General features: G+C 37.3%; 1 protein-coding gene across 1 annotated transcript in view; it reads left to right on the forward strand.

The window, feature by feature from the left end:
- The window catches only part of LOC125412047 (phospholipid scramblase 2-like), a 37,956-nt gene that overhangs the window by 7,241 nt on the left and 3,420 nt on the right, over window positions 1–27,295 (forward strand). Inside the window, 5 exon segments of the mRNA XM_087905923.1 lie at window positions 18,453–18,611; window positions 18,614–18,651; window positions 22,209–22,251; window positions 24,773–24,993; window positions 26,332–26,493. Of these exon segments, the coding sequence (XP_087762049.1) occupies window positions 18,453–18,611; window positions 18,614–18,651; window positions 22,209–22,251; window positions 24,773–24,993; window positions 26,332–26,493 (623 nt within the window).

The following is a 27,295-nucleotide window of genomic DNA, read 5'->3' on the forward strand; positions in this document are numbered from 1 at the left end:
CAGAGGTCTGATCTCCAAAATATACAAAGAACTCAAGAAATTGGTCATCAAAAGAACACATAAACCAATAAAAAAAAGTGGAGTACAGACCTAAACAGAGAACTCTCAACAGAGGAATCTAAAATGGCTAAAATGACACTTAAAAAAATATTCAACATCTTTAGTCATCAGAGAAAGGCAAATCAAAACAGCTCTGAGATTCTATCTCACACCTGTAAGAATGACCAAGATCACAAACACTGATGACAACTTATGTTGGAGAGGTTGTGGGGAAAAGGGAACACTTTTGTATTGCTGGTGGGAATACAAGCTGGTACAACCCCTTTGGATGTCAGTGTGGCGATTTCTTAGAAAATTAGAAAACAACCTTCCTCAAGACCCAGTAATACCACTTTTGGGTATATATCCAAAGGATACTCAATTGTGCCACAAGGACATGTGCTCAACTATGCTCATAGCAGCTTTGTTTGCCATAGCCAGAACCTGGAAACAACCTAAATGCTCCTGAACCAAAGAATGGATAAGTAAAATGTGGTATATTTACACAATGGAGTACTACACAGCAGAAAAAAACAACATCTTGAATTTTTCAGGAAAATAGATGGAGCTAGAAAACATTGTTTTGAGTGATATAACCCAGACACAGAAAGACAGTTATCACATATGCACATATAACTCATAGGTGGTTTTTTAACACAAAGCAAAGAAAACCAGCCTACAAACCACAATCCCAGAGAATTTAGACAACAATGAGGATAGTAAGAGAGAGTTACATAGAACTAATCTACACAGGAAGTAGATAAAGACAAGATCTCCTGAGTAAATTGGGAGCATGAGGATCTTGGGGGAGGGTTGAAAGGGAGGGGAAAGGCAGGGAGGGGAGCAGAGAAAAATGTAAAGCTAAATAAAAATCAATACAAAACTTTAACTTCAAGATAAGATAGATAATAGAGTATTTTCTCTGAATATGCCAAATATAAATAAACTGAGCCTTGTGAATGTAAAAAGAGAAAAAAAAAAAGAAGTATGTCATGGAAGCCAAGTTTTGAGTTTTAAAAGGCTACATAGTATTCCCAGTTCAATTCTGTTTTCTGCTTGTGGCTTAAGATGTGAGCTTTCAGCTTGCTGCCCCAGCCACCATGTCTGTCTGCTTTCTGCTTTCATCTTTTTGACTGGGATGTTGGTGGATGCCTCACTCTTGGACCTTAAGCCCAAAACAACTCTTTCATCTGTAAGTTACATTGGTCATATCCTATCAGCGCAAAATGGAAATAATCAATCCTGAGACCAATAGGAAAAAGAAGAAGAAGATGAAGTAGAAGGAGGAGGAGGAGAAGAATAGTAGTAGTAGTAGTAGTAGGAGGAGGAGGAGGAGGAGGAGGAGGAAAGAAGAAAGAAAAAGAAGAAAAAAAGAAGAAGAAGACAAAAGAAGAAAGGGAGAAGAATTGAAGAGATCCTTCAAACCCACACTAGTACATAAAATATCTATATTTTTGGAATACTAAAGGAAAAGATTTGAAGATTAAATACATCTAAAACCTATTCAATGAAATAATATAACCATTCCTATTTGGGGAGAAAGTCATGAATATTCTTAGCCAAGAAGCCCATAAGATCACAAAAAGATATAAATGGAAAAGATCTTCATCATAGTACGTGACAGTCAAATTCTCAAAAGTACAAGATAAAAAGTTCTCAAATGGGAAAAAATCCAAACATTGTCACACTGAGGATATCCCCATTAGATTAATACCACAAAAAACACAAAGACTTGGAAAATTTAAAGATGTATTATAAAATGCTGAAGGAAAATAACTACCACATAAGAATACTATTTTGGGAAAGAGTTTCTTTCAACAATAATTGGTAAATAAAGGTCTTTCAAAACAAAAACTGAAAATCCATGATCAACAAGGATCTTAGAACATACACTTGAGTGCGTACTATATTTAGAAGCAAAGAATGTTGAATAACATTTCAAAGTACTTGAAACATCCCACCAGGAGATAAGATACACAGGATATAAATACAAAGTATCAAATGTTATCCAGACAATCAAGTCACATATGACAACAATAAAAAAGGGAAAGAATCTTTTCATAATTAGAAGAAAATTGCCCTCTTAAGTTAATATTTCCATATAGATAATGCATTGACTGTAAGTAGATAAAATTCTGAAGTGAAATTACCCAGGCTCAATTAACAGATGAAAAAAAAAACCTAGCAATGCAATAAAATTACACACTGAGTCAGGAAAACCATGTACAGAAAGTACAGGAATGGGAAATGATATTCAAAGAAAGCATAACTCTGAAATACCTACATTTCTGCTCGACTTCTAGGTCAAACTTCAAGAAAAAACAGATTACTACATAATGTTTAATGGATCAGTTCAGCAAGAAGATATAATGACATAAATCTGTGTCCATCTAATATGAATATGCCTAACTTTATAAAACAAAACTGCTAAACTGAAAGAAAGAAATATGCTCCAGTGTAAAATAATTGAGGGTTCAGCATCTGACTTTGATCAGTATACAGACCAGAACATTTCAGCAAAAAAAATGTTAAACTTTACTGTAAGCAGTTAAGACATTTATTATAGCCCCCTGAGTGCTGGGATTAAAGGTGTATGCTATCACGCCCAGTCCTCTCCCGATTTCTTGACACATCCAGGAAATGTTTTAATCCCAATTCATAAAACTAGAAGTCAACAGAAAGATATAAAGTTTGAAATTGCCCAAACATATGGAGACTGAACACCACATTTTTGAAAGAACAATTGGTCATCAAAAAACAAACAAACAACCAAACAAACAAATAAGACTTAATGTTTTAAAGTTCCCAAAATAAATGAAAATACATTTGAAAACTTGCAGGGAGGGTGTATAGCAATAACTTCCTGTATCAAAAATAGAAAGATTCCAGATACAGAACATACTGAATTGATTTCAGAGAAATAGATAACAAAGAATAAATCAAATCCCAAATTAGTAACAGGAAAGATAGAACAGATAAAAGCAAAAATATGAGAATTATACACTAAAAATAAAACATGAACTTAAAAAGTAGGCTTTTGTAAAAACAAACAAAATTGACAAACCGCTAGCCAGACTCACCAAGATAAAAGAAAGTTTGGAAGAGGATAATGTCCCCATCCCTAAGCCAGAAGCTATTGCAAATTGAAAGCCACTTGCAAATGAAAATCTAGTTTTTCCCGAAGGAGTCTTACTAGGGAAACAAACTACTCTTAAGGGTAGGATGCATGCCCAGCAGTAGGCAGTCAACAGAAAACAAACTCAATGGCATCTTATCTTGTCCCATAATATTGTACCAAGGCATGTGTTAAAAAATTCTATCTTGGTTTCTTATATTTGATTTGATTTGATTTGATTTTATTATATATTATATATACATATATATGCACAATACCTTTTTTACCCTATAAGTCATTTACATATCTATTATGGCTTCTAGTTTAGTAATTTTAGGGGACTCCTGAGTGTGTAAACAAGTGTGTTTCCGAATTTATAACTGTTTCCTGTGCCCTTTCTTGAGTTCTTTTCCTTTTGAATATTTGTTCTGTCCTATTCTCATATATTAATTTTTGTTTTATTTTATTATTTTATTGTTATCCTTTAGAAGTCTGTTTGTTTTCTAATGAGAGATGGAAAGGGGGTGGATCCAGATAAAAGGGAGGTGGAGAGGAACAGGGAGGGAGACCATAATAAATGAAAAATAGTCTCAAATAATTAAAATTACATAAGAAAGTGTAGACATTGAAAGTAATACCAAGGAAATAAAATCGATCAATTATTAGGTATTGGTACAAACATTTGTGTGTTGCAAACTGGAAAATTTAGAAGTTGATGGACAAAATTCTGGCATATTTGACCTATGCAAATGAAATGAGAAGGACATAAATATCTGAATAGACTTGTAACAATAGTAGGTTGAATCAATTCCTTGGCAAAGAAAAACTAAGGACCAGATGGTTCCAAGGCAAATTATCTAAAACTTTCTAAGTAAAATTTATTCTTGGTGCTTTTGAACATGTATATAGTGAAATGTGATCATATCCTAAAGTCTCTTTAAAAATAACAGCAGTTCTTTAAAAAGAAGTCTGAGAGAGATGAACCCCTCCCAACTAATTCAAAGGAGCTAGCATCACTCCCAGGATTCAGCAAGAGACCTCTAATCCAAACCACAATGAGCTGTTACCATCCCCCAAGCAAAAGCTGTTCTTATCCAGAAAACTGAAAATGGCAGGTGTGGCGGGGATGTGCAGAGAAGGGAAGCCTGGCATGCTCTCCATATATAGTCATTGCAGAAAACAAGATAGAAGTTTCTTAACATTTTCCAAAATATGCATAGCAATTTTCAAAAGCTGAAATCCTTAACTAACCACCAACAAGGGGCAAAAAGTGTAACTTATACTCAGTCTTTAAAGGTCATCTTGATTTTAGCATGGTAACTTACAGGGAGCCGACGTAAACGGGTCACTTTTCATTCATGCCAGTGTGTTCTTTCAAGCATCTGTTCACAGTTTCTGTTTCCCAGCATTAGACCAGTGGTCCTTTTAAACTGTGAAAACCAAAGCTTTTCATAGCTCTTGATTATGAAAGAAGCCTGAAACTGACGTTCCCACTGAAAATCAACTAGATGTATGTTCCAGAATATATAAATTTATTTATATAGATATATTTATTTATTGCTTGCATCTATTTCCTGGCAATGAATGAAATAAACCCTACAGAAACAGAAAGTATTTAATGCTGAGTAATATCTTTTGTTACCCCCATCTGATTCTGAATAATTGTGAATAGACCCTGAAATGATCAACATGGCTGCATCTATTAGGATCATGTAAATATGGGTTCAAAACTCATAAGGAGTTCATTTAGCTGAAAGGGTTAATTTGAAAATGTCTAAGGTTGATTCTTCTGACTTAATATCAGTTCATTTAGAATCATTGAATTCTAAACTACATGACAAAGAACACAAAATAAAAATAAACTAATAAATAAGAGAAAGGGGAGTGTGCTCATATCTGTCCCCCACCGTAGGAGGAGTTAATGAATCCGCTGAGGACAGAAAATCAGAAGGCAGAGGCAGTGTCTAAGCAGAAGTCTAACATCAGGGAAGACCAAGCAGATCTCACGGATGAACTGCTTAGATTACAGCAAGCGGAACTACATAAGCATTTCAAAATCTAATTCCTATAATTTTATCCTAAAACAAAGATTTTAGAGAGTATCATTCAAATGACACTGGGCCAAGTTTTCAGGTAGTGCATCTTTGTAGAAGTATAAGCACCTTCTTTAAGATGCCAATTGAATTTTTCCATGGGAAAAAAATCTGATTTAGTGTAGAGCAAAAATACCTTATTTCAAAACATGTGTGGGTGAAAAATAGTAAGGACATAAGAAATGAACAAAACCCCAAGCAGATCTTTCTGTAATAATTATGCCAGTGCTGATAGTCACCAAGTACTTCTGCGGGATCAGTAAATACACTAAGCACTCTGTCTTCTTTCTAATATCTTTATACTTCCTTATCAGTGCTAAAGAAATGAGATCACATTGAAAGAATCTGAGGCAGAATAGTAGAACCAGTTCAATCCAGTAAGAAAAGGAGCGAGCCAAGTTAAAGTTTACACTGAGCCATCTAGTGGTCAGGAATCATATTTACATTTATAAAACAGTTCTTATAAATTACATTCTTACCTCATCCTTTCTCTCGTGTGTGTGTGTGTGTGTGTGTGTGTGTAGAGAGAGAGAGAAAGAGAGAGAGAGAGAGAGAGAGAGAGAGAGAGGAGAACATGTGTGTATGTGAATGAAGCTGCCTGTAGATGCCAAAAGAGGATGTTTGACGGCTTGGATCCATAGTCACAGTCACTCAAGAGCTGCCTTCCACAGGTACATTCAGGTCTTCTGCAACAGCACCATGATCTATTAACTAAAAAGTCATCTCTCCTGACCCAAGTCTGAAATATTTTAAAAACAATTGTGTTGATTCACTGAAACTCTTTCTTCTGTATATATAACATTCACCCCAAATATAGATCATGAAGTATAATTCTTGGCAACTGTCAAATATTTTCAATTTGTATGAATTGTAATCAATCCTTATAAAATATATATTTGTTGCATAGGTCTTAGTTCATGTGTGTGAATGCATACCTAATAGGCAGTGTAGTACAAATGGAATAGGATTTTCAAAAACACAGGAAAGGTTCCAGACCCAGGAGAGATGGAGGCGTGCTGTATCCTGCTCTCCAATATAATAGAACTAAACACCTAGGAGGGGACACCCAGAAGCTCTTTAAGGATGCTGGAAATAAGTAAAGGGCAGATGAATGGAGGAGATTAAGTTGTTTTACAGGTCTCCTTCTTGAATATTCACCCTTAGATTGGATTTGGATCCTATCTCAAAAAAAAAGAGAGAAAGGAAGAAAGAAAGAAAAAGAAAAGAAAGAAAAAAGGAATTATAGGAATCTAGAACCCAAGATCAAGATGAAGGGCAGAATAAAAAGAGGACCTTGTAGACAACCATGCCATGGAACACACAGAACATGGAACTGAAAAGCCCAAGTCAAAAGTGCTGTGGTGGTGTGGATTATAAATGAGGTGTATCTTGTAAACCAGTCTGCCTGAAAATAAAATCTACATTTTAGGTCAAGAAAACAACACATATAGGGTAAGAACTAATTACAGACAGCTTTGTATAGTATTTTACCCAACTGTCTGTAAAACAACAGATCAAACATTAATTGGCTGTTTTCCAAAACTAACAAGCAAACCAAAGACAATGGCCAAGCAGCTGCTCTTCAGAACCTGTAACTCTCCTCAGCTTGCTGTGGGGGTCACAGACGGCCTCTCTGACCTACGGTGCTCTCCTGCTATTCTGCCCTACTCCCTCTCATCGATGTAGAAGCAAACAAAGGCAACAACAAGAAAGTTGCTTTGATACTAAACGATGTTCTAAGCAAGTGAACAAAGATGACTCAGGTGAAATTAAATCTCTCAACTTCCCCATGTTCCCAGAAAGTTATTAATGTCTTTCGTCAAGGTATTCAATTAACTATTTATGTTAGAGACAATGTTTATTAATATCTCTCTTTAAGGTATTTGATTTACTGTTTGTGTTGGAGACAGGCCTTGAAATCATAATCCTTTGGCTTCAGCTGCTCGTGTGCCAGGGCTATTTTTTTATGGGTAAGACTGAAAGTCTTGAATTTCAATGTACTCCTCTGTCCATATAAATTTTACTCTGAGAAACAAAACATTTTTTCTAAATATTTGTAAAAAGAATATTTATAATATCAAAATACAATATTGCTAGTTAACTAAAGTACTTAGGCTTTCAAATTTTCTGTCACTTGACATAGTCTTATATAATTTGTGCATATGCAAATAATCCACACATACATAATTATATGTGTGTGTAAATATTAACCTTAAGTTATGATTTGGATGCAAAATATCTTTTATATGTTCATGTTTTTGAGCACTTGGTACCTAGCTGGTAGGACTGTTTGGGAAGGTTCTGGAACCTTTAGGAGGTGGAGCTTTGTTGGAGGAAGTATATCACTGGGGTAGGCTTTGAAATTCTATAGCCTAGCTGTATTTACTGTTCTCTCTTTCTCCCTGTCTCCTGTGTGCTGATGGAGTATGATCACTTGGCTCCCTCAACATCACATTGATCTCTTGCTCCTGCCCCTCCTTTCATGATGGACTGTATCATCTCTGGAACTCTAAGCCGAAATAAACACTATCTTCTCTGTTCCATCTGATCATGGTATTGAATCTAGCGTGTTACTGCCTATATTCCTAGACAACTGTTAGGTTTAGGATTGGGGAGGTAACTGTGTTCAAATCCCTTCTGTCACAGCTGGAAAGAGGTGTCAGTCAGAACCTGGGGTTAAAATCTCCTTCTCCTTCTCAAATCACTATTATTTTTTTCTCTCTTTCAAAATCCTGCCTCAATATAAATTAGGAGGTCAACTTTGTCTACCAACTGCACAGCTTCTTCTTCCCCTTGTAGTAAAGGGACACAGTGATTAAATAAACCAGCAGCAAAGCTAATTTGTGATTTCTGATGGAATGAGTTCAACAAAGGAGTTCACAAAAGTTAAATGTATATTAGGTGTGATGATTCTCACTCCTAGAGCTTCACTCAACTGTTGGAAAGGAGCATATGCCAATCAAGTTGTGATGTGAAATTCTGTGTATGTTCTAGAGTAATTATCATTCTTATGGCTAATTATAGGGCATGAATTTGTTAACATTGTTTTGTTCAAGATTTTTTTTATTTTTTAGTAAAGTATAAATGCTTCTGTGTCTTTTGGCATCTTTAAAAATACAAGAATGGGGAAACAATTATCTGGCTATGTTTAATTAACCGAACTATAACACAGTCCAATCATTTCTCCAACTTTGTGATGCTACTACATCTTGGAGAAGATCCATTAAATTAATCAGAGTCCTCTAGAGAAAAGAACAGTGAGAAATATGTAGCTTGAGATATGAGGTTGGGCTGGTGAGATTGTTCAGCACGTAGGTTTCATGGCCTCAAGCCTGATGACCTAAGTTTGGTCCCTAGGGCACACATGTTGAAGAGGGATACTGTTTATCAAAAGCTCTCCTCTGAAATTCACAGAGGCCCCTTGGTACATGAACATTCTCACACATTCACACATATACTACGCTAAACGTAAGCAAAAGTAAGTTTTAAAAGAGACATAAAGCTATAAATTACTTTTACACAAAGTTTAAGAGTCAAAGTTAATTCTAAAAAGGAAATCAAAAGCATTCCATTGTGTAATTCCGTCTAAGAATCAGGGAAACCAGTGAATTAGAGTCCATTTTGGGTCTACAGATCCCAAAACCAGGAGTATTAAGAGCAGAATACTCATTTTCTAACCCAAGAAAAGCAGCAGAGATTTTTCTTCTCCACTGTTTATACTCTCAAAAGAGTAGAGCAAGCCTATCTACATAGGATGGGGAAAACCTAGCTATTCAGTCCACACATTCAAATGCTCATCTCAACCTGGAAGACATCCAGTTTGAAATTGTGTTTGAAAATGCTGTGACCATTATAAGGTTGACAGAATTAAACACCATGAGCCATATATCTACTTTTTTAAAAATTGTTTTTATTGAGCTATATATTTTTCTCCCCCCCCCCCCGCCAATTTCTCTCCCCCGTTCTACCCTCTTCCATGTGCCCCACTCTCCCAATTTACTCAGGAGATCTTGTCTTTTTCTACTTCCCATATAGATTAGAACCAGGTATCTCTCTCTCTCTCTCTCTTAGGGTCCTCTTTGTTGTCTTTGTTCTCTGGGTCTGTTAATTGTAGGCTGGTTTTTCTTTGTTTTATTTATGTCTAAAAGTCACTTATGATATTTGTCTTTCTGTGTCTGGGTTACCTCACTCAATATGTTTTTGTTCTAGATCCATCCATTTGTCTACAAATTTCAAGATGTCATTATTTTTTTTTTTTTGCTGTGTAGTACTCCATTGTGTAAATGTACCACATTTTCCATATCCATTCTTCAGTAGAGGAGCATTCAGGTTGTTTCCAGGTTCTAGCTATGACAAATAATGGTACTATGAACATAGTTGAGCACATGTTCTTGTGGGATGAATGAGCATTGCTGGGTCTTGAGGTTGACTGTTTCCTAATTTTCTGAGAAATGACCATACTGATTTCCAAAATGGCTATACTAGCTTGCACTCCCACCAGCAATGCAGAAGTATTCCCTTACCCAACATCCTCTCCAGCATAAGTTCTTATCAGTGTGTTTTATCTTGGCCATTCATACAGGAGTAAGATGAAATCTCAGAGTTGTTTTGATTTGCATTTCTCTGATGGCTAAGGATGTTGAACATTTCCTTAAGTGTCTTCCAGCCATTTTAGATTCCTCTGTTGAGATTTCTATGTTTAGGCCTGTGTCCCATTTTTTTAGTTGGATTGTTTGGTATTTTGATGACAAATTTCTTGAGTTCTTTGTATATTTGGAGATCAACCCTCTGTCCGATGTGGGGTTGGTAAAGATCTTCTTCCATTCTGTAGGCTCCCATTTTGTCTTGTTGACCATGTCCTTTGCTTTACAGAAGCTTCTGAGTTTCAGAATGTTCCATTATTAATTGTTTTTTCTCAGTGTCTGTGCTACTTGGGTTATATTTAGGAAGAGGTTTCCTGGACCAATGTGTTCAAGTATACGTCCCATTTTCTTTTTTATGAGGTTCAGTGTGGCTGGCTTTATGTTGAGGTCTTTGATTCATTTGGAAGTGAGCATGGTGATAGATATGGGTCTATTTTCATTCTTCTACATGTTGATATCCAGTTATGCCAGCACCATTTGTTAAATGTTATTTTTGCCATTTTATGTATCCTTTTGTGTGTCTTTGTCAAAAATCAGGAGTTTGTAAGTGTGTGGATTGATATCCAGGTCTTCAATTGGGTTACATTGGTGCTCCTGTCTGCTTTTAGGCCAGTGCCAGGCTGTTTTCAGTACTGTAGTTCTGTAGTGGAGTTTGAAGCCAGGGATTGTGATGCCTCCAGAAATTCCTTTATTGTACAGGATTGTTTTCACTATCCTGAATTATTTTGCTTTTTCATATGAAGTTGAGTATTGTTCTTTCGAGGTCCGTGAAGAAAATTTTGCTGGGATTTTGATTGGCATTGCATTAAATCTGTAAATTGGTTTTGGAAGATTGTCATTTTTTACTATGTTAATTCTACATACCCAAGAACATGGGCGATCTTTCCATTTTCTGGTGTCTTCTTCAATTTCTTTCTTCAAAGATTTAAAGTTCTTGTCATACAGGTCTTACACTTGTTTTGTTAGAGTTAATCCTAGATAATTTGTGTTATTTGCATACATCTAATTTTAACTATACTTAACTTTAAAAAAAAAGACAAGGTTAGTTTTCTCACCATGACAGAAACTAGAATCACCTGGAAAGAGAACTTTAATTAAAGAATTATCTCTCCTAGATTGGCCTGTGGGCATGTGTATACAGCATTTTTTTTATTGAATGATTGATTGATTACTGATGCAAGTGTGAGGACCTGAACCACTGTGGGTTGGTACCACACCTTTGCAGCTATACCTGGAATGTATAAGAATGGGACCAGAAAATGTCAGGTAAAGTACGCCGATATTCAGCTTTCCTTCATGTTTCTGGCGTCTACCAGAGTTCTTGCCCTGAGGTCCCTCAATGATGGTCTGAGATTAGGATGTGTAGAACTAACAACCCCTTTCTTCCACAAGTTTTTCTTGGTCATGCTATTTATCACAGCAGCAGAACGTGAACTGCAGAGGAGATTGTTACTAGAGAATAGCATATTGGTGTAGAATCTATCCAGGCTTTTAGGCCTTGGAATGTTTTATGGAAAAAGATGGAGAAATTTTGAGCTTTTGCCTGGAAAAGGCATTGAGAGTTTAGTAAGCTATTACTGAAACTTAGAGGACAATGCTTGGATCACTACATGTGAGATAGGCTTAGGGCATGGAGTTCCAGAGGAAATATTGAGAATCCCTTAAATACTGTGAGGGATGGTCTTATGATAATTTGAAATAAGAATCTGTCGTTTCTGATAATCTAGTCTCTAATTGACTATGATTAAAAAGTGGCCACCACAACTGAACTGAAATCTTTGCTTTACTGGGACAATTGATGGTGATTATCTGGAGCTAAAAAAATCAATTGTGATTAATAAGAGACCACTTATTAATTTCACTAAGGGTAAATCGTTTGGAAAGTATTTCTTTAAGGTCAGTGCACAGAATCTGTGACTCACTGAGGTGACCAAGGACATATCTCAATCTGGAAGTTGAATTTGATAATGTATAAGAGTCTCCCACATAGTCTGGTTTTGAAAGGCTTGAAGGGGTCATTAAGAAAAGCTGAGGCTTGGCACTATTGGAGGCTGAGAAGTCATTGGTAAAGATACATTCTCAGCTGCAGTGAAGACACTAGCATATTGGAGACAGTAGAACATGCACCAAAGACAGAGACAAGTGTGGAGTGGTGCAAACTCAAGCCTACAAGACAAATTGTGTGCTCCAGATGTGAGAGTAAGAAAGGTGGGGCTACCCAAACGCTTAAGCACCCATAAAGATCTTGAATGAGTTCCAAGGACTGTTTTATATTGTGATATTACTTGAGATCTTGAGGGCAAACAAGAAAGGAAACATGGTTGAGCAGTGAAGCATTTGTGTGTCAAGTTTACTAGGGGTCAACTGTGCCAGGAAGTTTGGGTCAACTGGACACAATAGTTACCCGTGGAGAAAACCTCTATTCAGGAACTGCTTCCGTTAAACTGGTCTGTGAGTTTTTTGCAAATTGCTACCTGACACAGGAGTCTTAAGGCACTGTGGGTGGCATCATCCATTGGCAGGTATGCCTGGGCTGTATAAGAATGTATCTGAGCAAGTGAGAAAACAAACAAACAATTGATGTGGGATTCCCCTCAGTAAGCTGTGCATATCATTGGTTAATAAAGAAACTGGCTTGGCCTTTGATAAAGCAAAAGAGTAGAGCTAGGCAGGGAAAGCTAAGCTGGATGCTGGGAGGAAGGAGGTGGAGTGGAGAGAAGCCATGTAGCTCCCTCCACAGACAGATGTTGAAACTTTACCTGATAAGTCACAGTTTTGTTGTGATATACAGATTAATAAAAATGGGTTAAATTAAGATGTAAGAGTTAGCTAATAAGAAGCTAGAGCTAATGGGCCAAGCAGTGATTTACTTAGTACAGTTTCTGTTTGGTTATTTCAGTAGTCTGAGTGTCTGGTGCCCAGCATGAGTAACAAAATCCACATAAAACCTGAGAGGGCTTGGAAAGAAATTCTAGACACTAAAAAGCAAAGTTTAGCCAAATTTTTTTTTTGTTGTTTGGATGGGCTCTGCTTGCTGGCGGCATGCTGCAGTTCCTTTAAGAGAGGTCTTCTTGACTCAGTGGTAGCAGAAAAAAAATTCATGTGGTTTCAAGATGCCAGCTTCCTGGGCTGTGCTGCCAGCACAAACTCTGGTTCTTTCATGAGACTGAGCATTTAAATGGGGTCTGTGAGCAGAGTGCTACAACTTGCTTAATGGAGACATAGACCCACTGTGTGCCTAAAAATGGGGCAATGTGCATGGCTCTCAAAGGCAACAAACATGCCTCTAGCATGTTGGACTAGGCTGAGTAAGCAGGCAAGGTCATGTTATAATTATGTAAAATATAGGGAAATGTGTGTGTGTGTGTGTGTGTGAGTGTATGTGTGTGTGTCTGATAAGAACTGAAAATTTATCCTGCAGCTGTTTTGCCAGAAGGTACTTCTCCTCACTAAGTGTACCTTAATATCTAAGGTTTAAAAAGTAGGAAAAAACAAGAAAGCATGAACAAGTGAGCACTGTTTAGAATACATTTAGTTTTCTTCTGGGGATGTCTATGCAAAAAGAAATGGTCCCTGAGAACAGACCAGGCAAACACATTTTGAGAATTTGAGGCAGGTATTTCATCAGACAGATCTGGATGTCAGACCTTCTCAATGGCTGCTCGAGTTGAACAGACCAGATTCCTGAATTCCAGATACAATCATGGTTCAACTGGAGTTCATTCCTGATATCCTGCTTGATGACTCCAGGAGCCCAATACTAATGCTGAGAACTGAGCCAAAACTTTCTTTAGATGTGTGGATTGTGAAGGCTGTAGTTTTTGCCTTGGCTGTCATTTGGGATTTTAGGTTTATGGTGTTCCTTGTTGAATTTCTGCTTTATTGTATATACTCTTCAAAGATTTTTAAAAGAGATGTCACCATCATGTGTTGGCCAAGAGCTTCTGAAATCCTTCCAATAAACAGCAGGTGAATGATGATCAAGTCACAAGTCTAGACTATATGAAAGATATTAGTGGGTGAAAGCTGAAAGATCAGAAAAGCTGAACAGTCACCCACTAGTTTTTACCTCTATGAAAATCTCAGAATGAATGTGGTATCCTGTTTCTACAAGTCCTCAGATTGAATGGGCCTCTGCAAAACCTCAGGCTGAATGTTGTGAGTTCCTGTCTCCACCCGCTTTATATTCTTCTCTCCACCCAGCAATATCACTTTCTATCTCCTTCTCCCAAGTGCTGGGATTAAAGGTGTGTGACTCCCAAGTGCTGGGATTAAAGGTGTGAGCCACCACTATCTGCCTCTGATTTTCTTTTAGACTAGAGCAATTTTGTGTAGACCAGGGTATCCTTGAGATACCTCACAGAGATCCATCTTTCTCTGTCTTCTGAGTACTGGGACTGAATGTGTGTGCCACTGCTGCCTGACCTTTATGACTAACTGCTAGTTCCACACTTTGATCTTCAGGCAAGCACAAACAAAATATCACCACAATTCCTACTTTTTGTCTAAAATAAAACAGTTATAACTAATACAAGAAAAACTATATACAATAAGTAGAATAACTGTATAAAATATATACAGGCAATAAATACATCAGCAATGTCTAGTTTTTATATTTGAAAAAAATCAGAGAAAATACTCCATTATTGGTCATGTCTTGGTGAGTTCAAAGAATTGTACCTAATTAAATTTCTATACGAATTTGCATTACCAAACCTTTTTCTCAACGTCTCTCATCTTTACGCAAATCACACCTCTTGAGTGAGTTTCTTTTCTGAGTCTGGTGAACAAAGAAAACTATAACTATCTAGTCTTCAACTGCCTCAGAGACCTGAGAAAGAAATAATATTAAGTGAGTAATCAGGAAGGGCAAACAATCGACTTCCAAAATGTGAGAAATGACAGAAACAACTGGCTGCCTGGACAGTCATTCAAGGTTCTTTTGCAATATTGGGGCATTCATCTTCAATCTAAAGGCCTAGAATACTCAACAAACTTTTCTATGAAACAGAATATTTGAAGGACTGTTCCTCTTTATTTTGGCAAGGTTTGGCACTCACTCTCTTTTGTGTCCTGCTTGTTCAATATGGACAGCATACTGTCAACAGCTGAGGTAAGAACACTTTTTTGCCCAGTGGCTTACTTTTGCCGCAAAGAACATAAATTCCATTTCGAGTATCTGTAATGCCCATCTTCTACTCTGAAGTAGATTGGTACTGCCAGGAGTAGACATGTCTCACTGGCATGAAAAAAGAACCTATGATATTAAAACATCTTAAATGCCACATTGTAGCATGATTTATAAAAACCTAGAGACAAATATTGTGGTTCAACCTGAAAGTCAGAAAAGCAAAACAGCCAGGGACTGGCTCTTACCTCTACCTCAGTCTGAAATAGCAATCCTGTCTCCAGGAATCTCAGAATGAGACTGTGTCCAAGAGCTATCTCCTTTTATATTCATCTCTAGGCCTAGGATTAAAGGCAGGCACCATTACTGCTGAGTTTCTATGGCAAACTAGCCTGGCTACTGGGATTAAAGGTGTGTGTTACCACTGTCTGGTATGTAAGGCTGACCAATGGAGCTGTTTTATTCTCTGATCTTCAAGCAAGTTTGATTTATTAAAATACAAATGAAATGACACTACACCATGTTCTGTAGATCTCTGAAATGTCTGAAGATGACCTGTCTATCTAAAATTTTTCTCTATTTCTGCTGCTCTCTAAGACAGAAAGAGATCTGGCTGGGCAGAGAAAGGACTATAAAGTGGCAGGAGACAGGACTTCAAGGCATTCAGTCTGAGGACTTGGATTGAGGATTTCATAGGGGTAAAACTGACTCCTTTGTTTCTCTGTTCTTTCTGCATTTACCCTGATATCTGACTCTGGGTTTTTATTATTAAGACCAATTAGAAAGAACAACTGTTGAGTGAGAGAGGGCCTGCTTTTTGTCCTGACCTTCTGGCTAGTTTAACCCCCAAAATAATCACACAGAAACTGTATTCATTTAAACACTGCCTGGCCCATTAGTTCTAGCCTCTTGTTGGCTAACTCTCACATCTTGATTTAACCCATTTTTAACAATCTGTATATCACCATGAAGTCATGGCTTACCAGGAAAGATTCAGCATGTCTGACCTGGCAGCTTCGTGGTAGCTTTCTTTCTGCCCTTCTTCCCAGCATTCAGTTCTGTCTACTCTGCCTACCTAAGTGCTGCCCTATCAAAAGGCCAAGGCAGTTTCCTTATTCAACCAATGAAAGCAACACACCGACAGAAGAACCTCCTACACAAAGCAACAGTTTTTCTTTGTTGTTTTGTTTTGTTCTCCTCTCCTCCCTATAGTAGCAAATTGCTAGCTTGTCCCTTCTCATGTATATCTGTTGCTTTTTAAAAAGGTTATCATTTCAGTTTGTTTTTCACACTGGGAATGTGAACGCTCAACATTTTTAAGATATAAATGATATCATGAACTCATCCTTCTCCCCAGAGTACTTCATTGTCTGTCAAGCAAACTTTGTAAGTGAAAACACCTTACAAAGGACTTCTGAAGGCAAATTGTGTGCTGTTGTGTTACAATCAGAGCTTTCTATTCTTCTTTGGTTGTCTCTCTTGGTAGACCTGCCGAAGTCCCATTCTAACTTAGCTCTTTCACTTTTCCTTCCCTTTCCTTCTCCACTGTTTCTCCCTCCAGCATCTTATAAAGCTTCTCCCTTCCCGGCATTTCCATCTCCATTCAAGTTATATCTATCTGAAGTGGCTGCCTTGTGTCTGAAAACTTTATTTTAGAAACATTTTCTTTCTCCTGGAAGTTAATTGTAAGTTGCTTAAGTGCAAATTATCTTCTTGATAATTGTTTCTCTTTATTATACAACAGATACATCACATGATAGATCATCTGTGAATGTTCATTTATTTAGAAGGAATTGACAATAAAAGCCATGTTTATGAGACATTTATATATTTTCTTTTAGCTCAACCCTACTGTTAATGATGTGTGGATTTCCTCATCTGTGTTCTACTTAAATGTGTTGTCTATTCTGAGGATTTGGTTCCCCCTAGCTATCAGTGCTATTATATTATGGAGCCTAGAAACTGCTCTTCTATAAACTATAAAAATAACACTGTGAAACTTAATTGCAGTCATACATATTACTGCATATAGAACTATAAAATTTGGAATAGAGAATTTATTTTCAAGTAAGTCACTCTGGGCATGTGGGGACGGTGGTGGCATTCCTGGTTTCTATCTGCCACATTTCAGTGACACCTTCTCATAAGTTGTGAAAAATAGACAAACGATTGCAGACCTTGACAAATATCACTGTTAAGTTGGGAGCATAGCCCCCAGCCCCTGGCATCTATCCCAGTCCCCTGACCTGAAAGTTGCATTTATCTGGACTCCAAATCCCAGCATGCCAAGTCCTGACCCCCCCATACCCTGGGTAGCACTCCCACAGTGTATTTAAGTGGGTTCCCAGAGGAGAAACATGTGGTTTTCAGGTCTGTGTGGGCTCCCTGTTGTCCTGTCTCCCCACCATGCACTCGGCCACCTGAGAATGTCTTACTTAATAAAATGATGGGCTTTTTGATTTGGTTTGATTTAACCTAATTGGATTTCTTCCACTGGCGGAGTCTCCTTTCTTATTATTTTTACTTAACAATCACTACAGTAGAAAACCTTCCCCTGTTCTATACATATAAGAGAAGTTATTGTTCAGGTTTCCAAATTATTCATTTTTGCAAGATGCTTTGGTCCTAGAAATAGTAATTACATCCTTCGCTTTGGTTTTCTCATTAACATCTTTTCCCATGAACTCATGCCAAATCTTCATATAAATAACTCTAATCATTCATGATTTTGTCTCACATATTTTACATTCAAGGCTGAGTGGCAAGGGTGTTGTGTTAACGTTTTCCATGGAGGCGTGAACAGATGTCTTCTCCCTCAAGAGAGGGTACCATTAACATATCAAAGTAACAACTTCACTGAAGTCCAAGTTGAGGATCTGAGAGTTGGTGAAAGATTACAAATAGGAGCTTGAACATCTCTTAAGCAACTGCAGCATGGCAAAGCCCAGCTCATCCTTGTTGATTGACAACTCACACATGGTACATCCCTACAGCTCTCAGCACAGCTTGCAGGCAACTCAAAAGGCGAGGAGGTCTCTCCACCAAGGCTTTGGTAACTGATCCTATACTCTTGAGGAGGGGCCTTGCTGTTGTACATTTCAGCTTTCTTTAATCAGTGAGATTTGTTTACTTGATGAGGCTTACGAGTTCCCCTTTTCCCTCTAGAGGGGAATGTGACAGTTTTGGGGAAATTGCTACAGAGCCAAAGGAAAGGTTGTCTGTTCGTTCATCACATCCAGAACTCTCAAAAATAAGTGAAGATGTGAAATCCCATGGACTTTGTTGAAGTAGCTATAAAAAATAACAATGACACTTTAAAGTTCATAGATACTATTGCTGAAATGCAACTTAGAGCTAATTAAGGTAATTTCCAAAAGGATTTGTTGTTCCATTTTTCTATGCAGTAACAACTATTTGGTTTGCTCCTGTTTCAGGAACTAGTGGACATCCTGGTTACTCAGGACCTCAGGCTGGCTGTCCAGTCCCACCAGCCATCTATGCTGATGAAGACCCAGCCTTCTTTATTACCCAAAGTCAGCCAGAATCTCACCAGCCAGGTGGACCTGCTGTGACCCCATGGATTTCAGCTCCACCTATTCTGAAGTGCCACCTGGATTGGAATATTTAATTCATGTAAGTTAAAAAAGATAAAGGTTCATAAATAAGACCATGCTTCTAGTTTACTTATGGGTAGGCAATCACTGTGGTTCATAAAAGTTATAGTTAGTAAACAGATTTTTTTGATAAAGGGTGTTACTCAATGCTATAGTCTGGCTTAGGACCCACTGTTTTGAATTCCTCCTAATTCATCTACCTCAGTGTTCCAGGGGTAGAGATTATGATATAACCCATAAAACATGAGCATCTATTCTAAAATGAGTCACTGATTTTTATGGATTTATTTTCTTTTTGAAGTAAAATGTGAATGTCTTAGGAAGTTGCACTTTCTATTACCTTGGAAGTGATTTATGATAATAGTCAAATGCTAGTAAATATTTAGCACATTTTTAGTTTTTTTAAATAATATACTATACAATATATTCCCCATTAACTGATATTTAAAAATTTCATACATGTCTACAATAAAATTCTGGTCCCATTAATCCACCTACCTTTTTTTGTCTCACTCTTACACTGACAACTATTTCCAAGCCAAATCCTCATCCAACTTTTCTGTCCTATTTATTTATTTATTTATTTATTTATTTAGTGTGTGTGTGTGTGTGTGTGTGTGTGTATGTATGTTTGACTGTTTGTTTGAAAACCACTGAGTTTCAACAGACCTACCCCTGGGCTTGAGAATTGCACTATCCACAGGTACAAGCGTAAGGTACTAGTGGGAAAATTACTAAAGACAATGATTTCCTCTCTCCCAGCAATCTGAGAGCCTGAGACCAAAAGTAGTTCTCAGAGGACTGTTGAGAACCATGAACCGCTTTATTATCTGTGACTAAATGTTTACCAGATCAGTACTGTGTAGACCCTATCCGGGAAAACACAGCTGCTGTGAGTTCATAGGTCTCTTCTCATTGTGTGGCTCCTCCTCTCTCCCCCATCTTCTGTGATGCTCTCTGAGACTTGGAGTTGGTGAAATGGGGACATGGCTATTTCGTATCATCAGTCATTTGTTCTCAGCACCTTAACCAGCAGTGGGTTTCTGCATTAATTCACCATTCATGGCAGAGAGAAGTATCTTTGATCAAGACTGAAGGCAGCACTGGTCTGTTGATATAAATATAAATACTTTGAAGGAAGTTTGATGATATGTCCATTTTAGCAAAATGAAAGTAGTAGGTTGATTGCTGGTGCGTGTAACTTCCCCAACTAAAGGATTTTGAACCTGGTCCCTGGTTAAAATCATAAATTTGTTTTTGACAGACTTCAGATCCTATAGGAAATCAGTAGTTTACCTCCATAATAGCAGTAGAAACGCCTTGCTTGACAAGATGGTGTTAGAGAATATAAAGTCTGAAGATTACAAACTGTATTAAATCTAGCAGCAAGAAGAAAGTTTTCAGCTCAGTTGAATTATGATTTCCTTGAGTTCTGGAATCAAAGTGTGCAGTAAGCAATGGTCATAACCTGTAGAGTTTGGGGAGCCTCTGGGACTTTCTTGGTCAATAATTCCTAGGAAGATGTTACACACTTGGCCCTTGGATTTTAGTTTTATAACCCATGGCTTCTGAGATAAGCATTATCACCCATGGCTTCTGGGATAAGCATTATCGACCATGCATGGTATATTCATTTTGACAGTTAAAAATTATGAAGCTACATGGATCTAATCTACATGGGAAGTAGAAAAAGACAAAATCTCCTGAGTAAAGAGCATGGGGACTATGGGAGAGGGTAGAAGGGGAAGGAATAGATAGGGAGGGGAGCAGAGAAAAATATACAGCTCAATAAAAATAATTAAAAAAGGAAAAAATTATGAAGCTTATAAATTAGTAAGTTTTGATGTGAATTCTTCATCTTTAGTTTTTGTTAACCCTCTCTCTGTACCTCCTGCTCTCCTCAACGCCTGGTCTTTGTTTAAAATTTGCCACTTTCAGTATTTCTTCAGCTTTCATATCGCATATTTGCTACTTTCCTCAGTTTCTATAAAACCTGTTCATCACTCATAGCTCTTCCATCCCCTCTTCTCCTTGCTTTGGGGTTTCTACAGACAGTATAATTTAAATAAACACACCCATAAAGATCCAAACCTATCCACATTTGAGAGAGAACATAATGGTGTTTGATTTTCCAGGTTAGAGATTACCTCACTCACTTTGATATTTTCCAGTTCCATCAATTCACTTTCAAATTTTATTGCTTCAAATTTCTTTGCAGATGGAAAATCCCATTGTGTGCATGGACTGCATTTTCCTTTTCCAGTCATCAGTTATGCACACCTAGGGTGATTCCATCTCTTAGCTATTTTGAAAAGCACAGCAGTGACCATATGCGTGCAGACATCTCTGCAATAAAATGTAGAGTCTTTTGAGTTTATGTCCAGAAGTGACATACATGGGACATATTGAAGTTTTGTTTTCAGTCTTTTGCAAAACTTCCAGATTGATTTTTATTGTGTCTGCATTCATTACAATCCTGCCAAGAGTGTGGACCAAGGATCATAAGATCTGGTGTTCTGAAAGTGCTAGAAAAGAAGTAATGAGTGCACTTCTACATGTAGGCATGGCTAGCGTTTTCTGCATAAGACTTCTAATGAGTACACGTCCACACATAGGCATGGTGAGGGTTTTCTAAATAGGACTCCCTCCAGTTGCACAGGACACAAGATCAGAAACCAACCAATGGTTTCTCATAAAACTAAATCTTCTTATCACAAACAAAGTGTTAATGAGTGCAGAGGCAGCACAGAGAACAGAAGAGAATCTTTGCTACCTATACATTTGACAGACGATTAGTGTATGGAGCATAGTAAGAACTCAAAAACCTAAACATCAAGAAAACAAAGCACCTAACCAAAAAAAGTGAAACTGTAGAATTGAACAGAGAGTTCTCAAAAGGAAGAAATACATGTGGCTAGTAAACATCACTAAAAGTGTTCTCTATCCTTAGCTGTAAAATATAGCTTAAAAACATTTTTGAGATTCTACCTCACCCAGAGCCATTATCAAGAAGATAATTGACAATAAAATCTGGCATGGCCATGGAGAAGGGTCATGCTTATACATATGCTATAAGGCTTAACTCTTTTTTCTTTACAGAACCTTTGTGATGCAGAAGTACTATAAATACAGCCATTTACGTAGGAGGAAACCTTATAGTTACCTCAGCCACTCAGCATTATAAGCCTATGAAAGCAGACCTGCCTTCCTAAATCTCATGCCTTGATTCTATATTCTGTACTCCGCAATCACAATACTGAATAAATGTCTTGGTGTGTTAAATAGCTTAGTAAATCATAGAGGTCAGATTCAGTAAGTGGATAAAAATGTTTTCATATTTCACAAAAGTCATCCAGGGAGGACTGACCTAATTTCCACACATTAATAATAATAAATTCTTTCAGTAGATACATTTTAATGAAAAAAAGTTGTTAAATATGGTTTTATCCAAAAATAAACAGTTGTGAGAATTTGATACTGATAATTGCTGGCAGCTGGTTATAAATACTAAAATATGTATCTGAAGTTGGTTAGCTAAAGTATCTGAAATTCTTCATTTTCTTTTCTCTGTGACAGATAGATCACATTCTGATTCACCAGCAGTTCGAGTTTGTGGAAGGTGTGTATTCTGTTCTAGTCTTCGTATTTCTAGAAAGACAATGAAAGTAAGGGCACACTGAAGACCACAAATACAACATTCTGGAGGACGCAGGATGGAGAACTCGGTTGCTTACAATGTCTTTCCTTGTACTCTTCAAACAAGCAGTTGTGTCTAGAAATTTTCATTTCGATAAATTAAGGACCTCTTGGTAAATATTATGATGGCAAACTGCCCTCATAATACAGATACTAATTTGAAAAGGAACACTGAAAACTTACCTTTGCTCTTATATCTAAAAATTGCCCCATGTTTTACCACCCTACTTGGTTTCTTAGCTGCTGTCTACTAAGTTGTAACCAGGGTGAAGCTTGCACAGCACCTTGGGCAATGGTTCAGGTCATACAGTGAATGATCTTTGGAATTAGGGTAGCGGTGCTCTGTAAAATCACTCTTAATGCCTTGCAGGACCATGACATCTATGTGTTATAGGGCTCCTCAGCACTTCCTAGCTCAGCACAGGGGTCCGTTGTCTTAGAGATGCTGTGCAGAGCATGGTCAAGTGCCTACAGAAGTCTCCACAGGTCCAGTGTCTCCAAGTGCAAGAAGGAACTAAAGAAGCTGCTAGAAAACTATGATAATTGCCGAGTGGATTGAGCCTGTGGGGAGATGTGTGAGCTACCGTGTCACCTATCTACCAGAACATGATAACAACTGACGTTTAGAATACACCTTCTAATTCATGGTCACCTGTTTACAAAGTCACTCTTTGTTGGAAAATTGGGCCATGTGTTGCATGGCACACTTCTGGACTTATTAAAATACATAGTTTCCCCTATTTCATTTAAATTGCCTTTATGTATATTATTACATATTAAAATATTTTGGGGCTAAAGTTTTTCTAAACGAAGTTTTTCTTTGAAAACAAACACTATCTTTTTTATAAAGTTTTATAATTTGAATATTTGTAAATATTCAATTCCACAGTATATATTTTGAGAATTTTAATCTTCAAAGTCAGATTTTATATACTATGTAGCCTTGCATTACTAAATTTAAGATATGCAAGTTTCAAATTATTTGCTCAGCAATTACACTCACTGTGTTATTAATCCACATTCACTAGCTCTTCAGTTTGTGATTAAAAAGAAAACCCACATCTTCAAATTTTACTTATTTTCTCAAATGGAGTCATTTTTAATATTACAAATAATATAAAAATATAACAAATTCTCTGTTCGCTTTCAGCATCCGAGTTTATAACCAGCATTTGTACTTTCATCTTACTGAAAAGTAAATAGATGCTATGGATAGAGTTCCATCATTTCTTTTTCTTTCACACTCTTAGGACTCAAATCTAGGGTCTTGTGCATAGTAAGCAAATGTACTACAACTGAACTGCATTGTCATCCTGCATAGATTCATTTTGTTGGATTTAATTTTCCAATGAGCTGGCAGAACACTAGAAGTTGGATAAAACAAGTATAGTTTACACAATTGAACTGCTATTTCAATAATAGATGTCCTCATGGTAAAAATAAAATAATTTTCAGTTTTTTAAATCTTCACAAAAATATTTGTGGCAGGTATTGTTACCATGCCAGTTTTTAAGAGACCGAATTCAAGGCATCTTCAAGTCTCATCAAGGACTCTAAAATGAGTCCATAGTGCTAGGGCTTCTGAAGGACATTTTTCTATGGTCAAATTTGACTATTAACAACTCTTTCTGTCTCTAAATAAGAGAAGTCCTCCATAGCTAGACTTTGGTCAGATGATACTTGAGAATCTGCATTTGGCACCTGTCTGTTTTTAGCACTGAAAAAAAAAAATCAGTAAGGCAGAGTTCATTTGGGATGCCTTTGGCTTTGTGGTCTCACGACATGGCACTGTGATAAGACAGTTGAAATCGGAGCTGAGTTGCCATGCACCTTTCTCACACTCACCCCATGTCCAGTACTTCCCTACCCTCCACAAGGGGACCCTGGCTCAGTGCAGGGTTGCTCTTCTCTTTTCACTTTCAATTGCTCTCATTTTATCGGTTTGCATGGAGAGTAAGTCTCCCCATTGCTTAATGATAATGCAAAAAAAGTACTGTTTATAAAAAAGTCTCAAACCAACTGATTTGCTTTATTGACTCATATGATTTTAAAAACATCAGCCGTTCTATAGTTTATCCATAATACATGGACACTATGCTTGAGAAGTGGACATTTATCCACACACCTATCACTACTGTGTGTGCCCTGTGCAGCAGTCTCCTTCATGAATTAAACCATAGCGGTATCAAAAATGACCGTTTTGTTTTCTGTTGTCTCCCAGAGCTATTCGATTTCTTCTTAGTTTCCTGGCCTCTCTTCCTTTCCTTCTGCCTTTCCTTCCTTCAGACTGAATTGTCTATATATACCTCCTTCCTTTTTTTTTCTCCTTGTGCTATCTGGATTATCATCTAGACCCAGAATATCTAGATATTATACGATCTTAGGATAGGTTGAGGATTTTAATGCACCATTGATGATGTTTTCATGATTTTTTTTTCTTTTAGCCATTTTAGGTTTTGAAACAGCTAACAAATACAAAATTCAGAACCAACTTGGGCAGAAGGTTTACTACGCAGTAGAGGAGTCTAATTTCTGCACACGCAATTGCTGTGGGAATTGCAGGAGTTTCTCCATGAGGATTCTTGATAACTCAGGTCGCGAAGTTATAAATTTGAATCGACCACTAAGATGTAGGTCTTGTTTCTGCCCCTGCTGCCTCCAGAAGGTCTGTGAACACTTACCAACACAGTTTACAACATAGTTTAGTGACAACTTTTACCACGTTATTGATAATTTTAAAAGTGACCGATGAACAATATTTGGTCTTCCTTCAACAGTAGGAAGGAAGTTGAATGACTAAGCCTACGCCCTTGGCTAATCTCCACTTAGTGGTTGAGTGACAGTGGTTGAGTGGCACTTTCTGATGTTCCAGGGAGGACATTTTGGTCACATCTCTTCTCAGAAATGATCATGACTGGCATGGATCAAACTAGTGGAGCTCCATGTCTGAGGATGTCTGGGAACAATTTTCCAGAAATAGAGTGCACTGACAGAGGAGCTGGGAGAAGGATAGATGTGTTCATCTTGTGATTTGTCTGATTTGAATACTCCACTGAGGGACAAACAGAAAAAATATCATCTCCTGTATTTTTCATTTCTTCTCTTGTAATAAACACAGCAAGTTATGTCCTCTGTAGTAAACATTCTCCAGATGAAGATATCTTTAGCTAAAGTTCTGCTGTCTGGTTCATAGTACTTGGTGGTCTAATCATTGCAAAGGTGTCCTTTAGAGCAGATACCAGGGCATACAGACTTTTTAGGGAAGGTAGTTTTTACCTGGATTTCACTAGCTCATGACCAGTTCTGCCTGCATATCCCAGCGATTCTGCCGATAATATCCTAAAAGTGTGACTCAGAGAACACAGGAAAAAGTTATTTGAGGTTTAAAACTGTACTTACTATACTCTGAGAGAATAAGTTTATGTATAAAGAAAGTGTTGTCCATGTTATTTAGATAAGGTATAATCTTACATGCATAGCAGTATGTGAGGAGAAAGGATCTGAGGAAAGTACTATATAACCAGTATAACATGGTCATGAAGCTCAATCATGGAATGTGATGTCCTCCTAGTAAACAAATAGCAGGGCCATAAATCTAGTGCTCAGCATCCTTTCCTTACACAATATCAAGACTCACAGTTGAAAACTGACCATCAATCAGAACTCTGTCCATATAGATAAGTTACTGTTAATAAACAAGTTTAAGAAAAAGAGTTTGTTAATAATTTTGACAGTTTTTTTTTATAAATGGAGATAGTAATGAAACATGCAAACTGTCAAGCGTTCAATTTGTCCCTTCTATGTATTAGCTGAGGAATCTGATGCAACCTAATTCACTTTTCTTTGGGGCAGTTACTTCCTCCATGAATTAAGAATAGAAATAACATTGATCTAAATAACAGGTGTTGCAGATTGGAGCACTATGTGTCATTCTTAGTAAATGATGGCACAAATAGACAATATGACCATAAACATATTTATCAATGTTTTTTTTCCTTTGTAGATAGAAGTCCAAGCTCCTCCTGGTGTGCCAATAGGTTATGTTGTTCAGACCTGGCACCCATGTCTTCCAACATTTACAATTCAAGATGAGAAAAAACAGGCTGTTCTAAAAATTGTTGGCCCATGTATCACGTGCAGCTTTGTAGGAAATATTGATTTTGAGGTAACAGATGTGATCATGTTTATTGAATTTCATTTCCTTATAAGTAGAACATATTTTGCAGTAAACTATGGTTGTATTAAATGGAGATTTTTCTACAAATATTTCAAAAGAGAAATAATGTGGTTAGAGAAATCTTTTCTGGTCCAATGACAGGTCCTTGCTGATGCTGTTAAATAAGAACAAGGTGCAGTCATCTGAAAAATATCCACAATTCCTGTATTGGCTACTTTTCAAATTGCTATGACCAATACCTGACAAGAAGCAATGTAGAGGAAAAAGGGGTTTTAAGGGCACAGTACCCTTCAGGCACTGCATGCACATGCTACATAGACCTACATGCAAGCAAAACACCTACATATATAAAATAAAAATGAGTGAATCTTTTTTTAGAAGAAAAAGTTTAGTGCAGGTATAGTGGTTACTGTCCAGTCATGCTTCTCTGGGATCTCCCCGATCAGTCAGTCCATTGGAAAACATGTTTTTACATTTATTTCCTGGAGGACTTTTTAAAACTAAGGGAATTTAACACTCTGATTCTCTTTGAAAGTCAGAAAACCTGAAAACAAATGAGGCCTACATTGTCACAGAACAGTCATAAATACTCTAAAGCAGATGAGGATTATCACTTCCTGATACACCTTTAGAACCCTCTCCCCATGCTGGCGAATGCCTGTCTCCATGTTTAGAACCCTCTCTTTGTGCCAGTGAATGCTGGTCTCTGTGTTCACTCTGTCACACTGCCTGCTGCACTTGGTAACTGCGGAGTTTTCATTCCTCACTTAGAATCCAGTTATGGGTACAT

Source organism: Myodes glareolus, chromosome 4 (assembly GCF_982192425.1).
Source record: "Myodes glareolus chromosome 4, mMyoGla1.1, whole genome shotgun sequence".
NCBI classification, from domain to species: Eukaryota; Metazoa; Chordata; class Mammalia; order Rodentia; family Cricetidae; genus Myodes; species Myodes glareolus.